Source organism: Macrobrachium rosenbergii, chromosome 3 (assembly GCF_040412425.1).
Source record: "Macrobrachium rosenbergii isolate ZJJX-2024 chromosome 3, ASM4041242v1, whole genome shotgun sequence".
Taxonomy (NCBI): Eukaryota; Metazoa; Arthropoda; class Malacostraca; order Decapoda; family Palaemonidae; genus Macrobrachium; species Macrobrachium rosenbergii.
The window spans coordinates 51,282,292-51,287,285 of NC_089743.1; the positions used below are offsets into that span (position 1 = coordinate 51,282,292).

Here is a 4,994-nt window from a genome sequence, read left to right on the forward strand (position 1 = left end):
GAAAGTCTGCTTGTCAATCACACTCCCCGCCTTACAGTGATTTGCATAAGCAAGTGCATAAATAGATTATGTAGATATGTATTCAAAATGCCCGTTCTCAGTGATTATCCTTTTCATACCTTATGACGAGAACTTTTCCTTGAAAATCCAAAGTTAAGCCACAGTTATGAGATTTTCTCAAGTCATCACTTTGCAACATCACTGATGACGTGTTCATTTTAGAAATCATCGTGCCCTAATAACGCTGAATGATGTGTATACATACATATATATATTATATATATATATATATATATATATATATATATATATATATATATATATATATATATATATGTATGTATATATATATATACATACATATATATATATATATATATGTATATATGATATTCCTAGGTATGTGAATTTGATATTATACATTTGTAGCTTAATGATTGTATATAAATCACGGTGTGATAAAATATATATATATATATATATATATATATATATATATATATATATATATATATATATATATGTGTATATATATATATATATATATATATATATATATATATTTATATATATACATGTACATATACTCCAGGGAAAACAATAATCATAACTTATAATTATGCAAAATCGGAAAGAAAAGTAACCTTCATTTATCAAGGGAAATCTTGCGTGTGCGTGTGTGCGTGTGCGCGGCCGCGCGTGCGCAATTTAAACTGCTGTTTCAGTTGCTTTTCAGATTAATTCTAGATTCAATCAATTGATATACTTTTTTTGCTGCAAGATCCTGGAGAAATGAAACCAAAACTGAGTTTAATCTCTCTCTCTCTCTCTCTCTCTCTCTCTCTCTCTCTCTCTCTCTCTCTCTCTCTCTCTCTTCTTTTCATACAAGATATGTGGCATATGGAATAAACTGCCACAAGAAGTTGTGAACAGCAACAGTGTGGAAGAGTTTAAGGAAAGCTAGACAAAATCATTAGAACACTGTGCATGAACAGTACAACCTGCTCCTAGAGATAAGTGAGCACATGATGTCTCCTCGGATGGACTAATAAGTCTCTGAGACATCCTAATCCTTGTAGCTCCTCCTTGTAACTCTCTCTCTCTCTCTCTCTCTCTCTCTCTCTCTCTCTCTCTCTCTCTCTCTTTCATTTCTAAGACAAGATTTTACTTTACTTTATCAATCTTCTGTTATTCTTGATAAAAGTTCTTCTTTATCATCGTTAGTATTCAAAATCCCCACTGCAGTGGTTCTAAAGCCTGGCTTTTTAGGTTAAATAAGGTCACGTCGCTGTCACGGCCAAGAGACGCCAGAGGTAAAAACTATTGTCTCATTAAACGTTGGTTTTTATATTGATGTGTCACTCATTAACTCGTTAACGACAGAATTTACATTTATCCCTAGGATTTACTAGAACGAAGTATCCTTCACTTTAAAGGAATGCGCAGGAAGCTTTATCGTCGAACGAGATAGTGGATAAATTTGTGATGTCTATTATCACTTGTTGACATTATTTAATTGTTTTATATATACATACATATATATATATATATATATATATATATATATACTATATATATGTATATATATATATATATATATATATATATACTGTGTGTGTATATGTATATATATATATATATATATATATATATTATATATTTATATATATGTATGTATATATATACATATATATATATATATATCTACATATATTCGTTGTTTTTACTGTCGTCACGGCTACTCATAGTAAATAAATGATTGTTCTGGATGATAATTAGATTTTTTAACCACAAGGAGTCAAGTAATTTATTGAGTTTTAATGTCGCCTAACCCACCAGACATCAAACTGCTGGTTTGTAACCTCATTCTGTTTCATTTTTAACTGTGATTTTTCTCGATTACCTCCACTGGCTTTCATCTGCTCTCCAAAAATATCTTTGTCCTCTGTTTTCACAGTATTTTCGCAATATATCCCATAAGCGTACTTGTTTAGAAATTTTAAGTGATATAATGAAATTGCCGAATTTTTCAGAATTATTAAAAACCAAAAATATACGTTTTGGACGTAAAGATTTTGGTTTTATGGGCGACAATAATTAACCTAAGGTAAAAGTTATAACAACTAACTTTAGATTGAATATAATTCAGTTTATTCTAGTATTATCATTCAAACTTCAGTGTGAGAAAATTTCTCATTTCTATTTTATTCCTGTAAAAATTTTGACTCATCTCGCTAGTATTTTATTTGCTTTAGTCAATGTTTTTTGAGTAATGTTGCTATGTGATTTACAATATTAACAGATAAAGTGTTGCTCCAAAGTAAAATATATCCGTATCTAAGAAATAGGAAATAACATATAGAAATAAAAACGACAGAGTTTACTGTAGACTGCTTGGAAAAAGTGCAAAAACTTATTCCATCAAGGTATCTGAAATATTACTGATAATAATTAGTAGATTTTTTATGCTAAATTTTACGTGAATTAATTGATGAGCAAATAAGATGAGAAACCTAAAGCTTTGTGACTTCGGACTAAATAGGTTAATCAAAATTGCCATATATATTAATATTTATTAGTACCATGTCGAATGCGAGAGCTGAAGTTACACTTACAAGTTCTTCATAAATATTTTTTTCCTAATAATTTTCTTATTATCACAGATGATGACTAGAGAACTGCTTTCTTCACATAATAAATAATGAAGTCATGCCAGGGACCACATGGGCCTTGCAATAACGGATTACTGCAAGGGCACCCCGCTTATGCTCTTAGAACTGAAATTTAAAAAAAAAAAAACTAAGAATCACAAGACTGTTCCTGGAAAGTTACTTCGCTGAGCAGGAGATTTGTGATGCGTTGGCTTTAGTGGTCGATGGTGAAGGCACCCAAGAGGCAGGCACAGCTTGCGGGCAGCTTGAAGGTCTCGATGGCGAAGGGGAAGTACTGGTCGTATGGGTCGTAGACGAGGAAGCGGTGGTAGATGGACTTCTGCAGGCACTTGGAGTCGTAGCACTCGGGCACCAGAGGGCAGGCGTCGCCTCCGGTCAAGCACTCTTCGATGCGAGTCGTCTGTGTTAGAGTCTCGTAGTGGACGTCGACATTGTTGACGATGACCCTCCATTTGCCTTCTGTGTTCTGGGCGCGAAGGGGCCTGACGTAGGCGGTCTCGGAGGGACAGAGGTAGGTCTCCTCCTCCAAGGTGTTTGGTCTTTCCACCGAGAGCTCGGTGTTGAGGTCGGCGACGTCTGCGTAGAGGGAGAGGACCTTCTCGTAGTGGTACTCGGCGGCGTGCTTGATCTCGTAGGATGGGTACTCGGGATCCTCAAGGCACCAGGGCTTCGTGGTGTTATCTGCGCAAGCAGGGACTTCTGGTTCGTACTTCTTGTACTTCGGTTGTGGATGGTAAGAAGGTTGGGGGTGATAAGAAGGTTGGGGGTGATACGAAGGGCGTGGCTGATAGGATGGAGCTCTGTGATGGTGGGAGGAGCTGTGATGGTTGACCGCAGGAGCTCCTCCTAAGCTAAAGGTCACGTGAGAGCTCTGGTCGGCGAGGGACACGCCCACAATCGCCAACAGCACCTGCATTACAAGATGCAGATTTTTAAACATTGCGGGTGAAAAAAGAAAGTCATTTCACATATTCCCTAGGGATTTCGTGAAATCCCTGAATTCACATATTACCTGCAACATATATACTCATACATTCAGTATAAACTGACAAAGAGATTAAGAAAAAATTCAGTATATAAACACTCGGGAAACGATTTACTAATTCTAGTTCTTACAATAGCTAATTATGAAAGGGTTTTTATTATAGAATTCTTTTCAGCCATAGATAAAAAAAACAGATAAATACTTTAAATCGTTCTTGAGAAGACAAAGTAAAGAAAACTAACATTATTAATAACTTAACAGATTGGGGTTTCCCTCCTCATATGTTTCATTACATGTTTGCATTAAGCATACCATAACCGAAAAAAATATTTCTCCCACTTACCACAATTCTCATAGACATCGTCGATCAAGTTGGTGCAACCTCAGCTCTCGAATAGGTTGAACTGTGCCACAGTGGCTATTCAAGCTCCTTTATATACCAATACGTCCAAGAAGTCCAGCTGACGCCCCCTTTTGGCGCTGCTCAGACCAGACCCAGGTCTCAGGCTAATTAATTCCCAGAGCGTAGTACTCGGCTACTGTTTTCTGAAACCGCCAACGTATCTTCGCTTTAATTCACTAACCATTAATTTTAGATATTAACGATCCTAATTCATTAAAAGCTAGAAAAAACCTTGTATAAACAATGAGGCATTACAAAGTAGAACTCGCCTGGATATAAACAAGAGCCTTGAACGAAGCGCAGTGGAAAAGAACGGAACGAAAGGCCCTGAAAGAAGAAGGAGAAGAAGAAGAAGAAGAAGGGAGAGAGGGAGGTATCCTTGGCTCTCGATACATTCCCTCTGCAAGTGTCTGTAATGACGACAATATGTTGCTGTCTGTGTTAGACCTCCTTCAGGCGTCTATGGGAAGGTAAGGAGAGGTGTGAGACTCGGGTGGGCGAGGTGGGGTGGGCGTGCTGAAGAGGGGGTGTAAGTGCATACTTTCTTTTCGTATATCCTCGGGGGCATTATAAAGTTCCATATGACAGGAAACATATTTGAAGGGAAGCGTATAAATATATATTTGAGACAATTAAATATAATTGCTAATGATTTAGCGAATATGTTTAATTAGTTCAAGAGTAAAAGAGGGAGATACGAGGTTTTAAAACAGAATAATATAATAGATAATAAATTACATCAATTTCATTTTCTCGGCATTTCATTGATTTACAACTTTTCTCCTGACTTTCGTAGTTTTCCGTAAAAGAAAACTATTGTGCCGGCTTTGTCTGTCCGTACGTACTTTATTCTGTCCGCACTTTTTCTGTCCGTCCTCAAATCTTAAAAACTACTGAGGCTAGAGGGCTGCAAATTGGTATGTTGATCATCCAC

At 36.3% G+C, this 4,994-nt stretch overlaps 1 protein-coding gene across 1 annotated transcript; it reads right to left on the reverse strand.

The window, feature by feature from the left end:
- Positions 1-2,565: 2,565 nt before the first annotated feature.
- On the reverse strand, positions 2,566-4,087 carry LOC136828571 (neurotrophin 1-like). The gene is made up of 2 exons (XM_067086582.1): positions 4,001-4,087; positions 2,566-3,582 (listed from the first exon to the last, which is right to left on the reverse strand). Exons 1-2 carry the CDS (start codon positions 4,016-4,018, stop codon positions 2,866-2,868), a joined length of 735 nt encoding a protein of 244 aa, XP_066942683.1. The 5' UTR covers positions 4,019-4,087; the 3' UTR covers positions 2,566-2,865.
- Between the last annotated feature and the right edge of the window lie 907 nt (positions 4,088-4,994).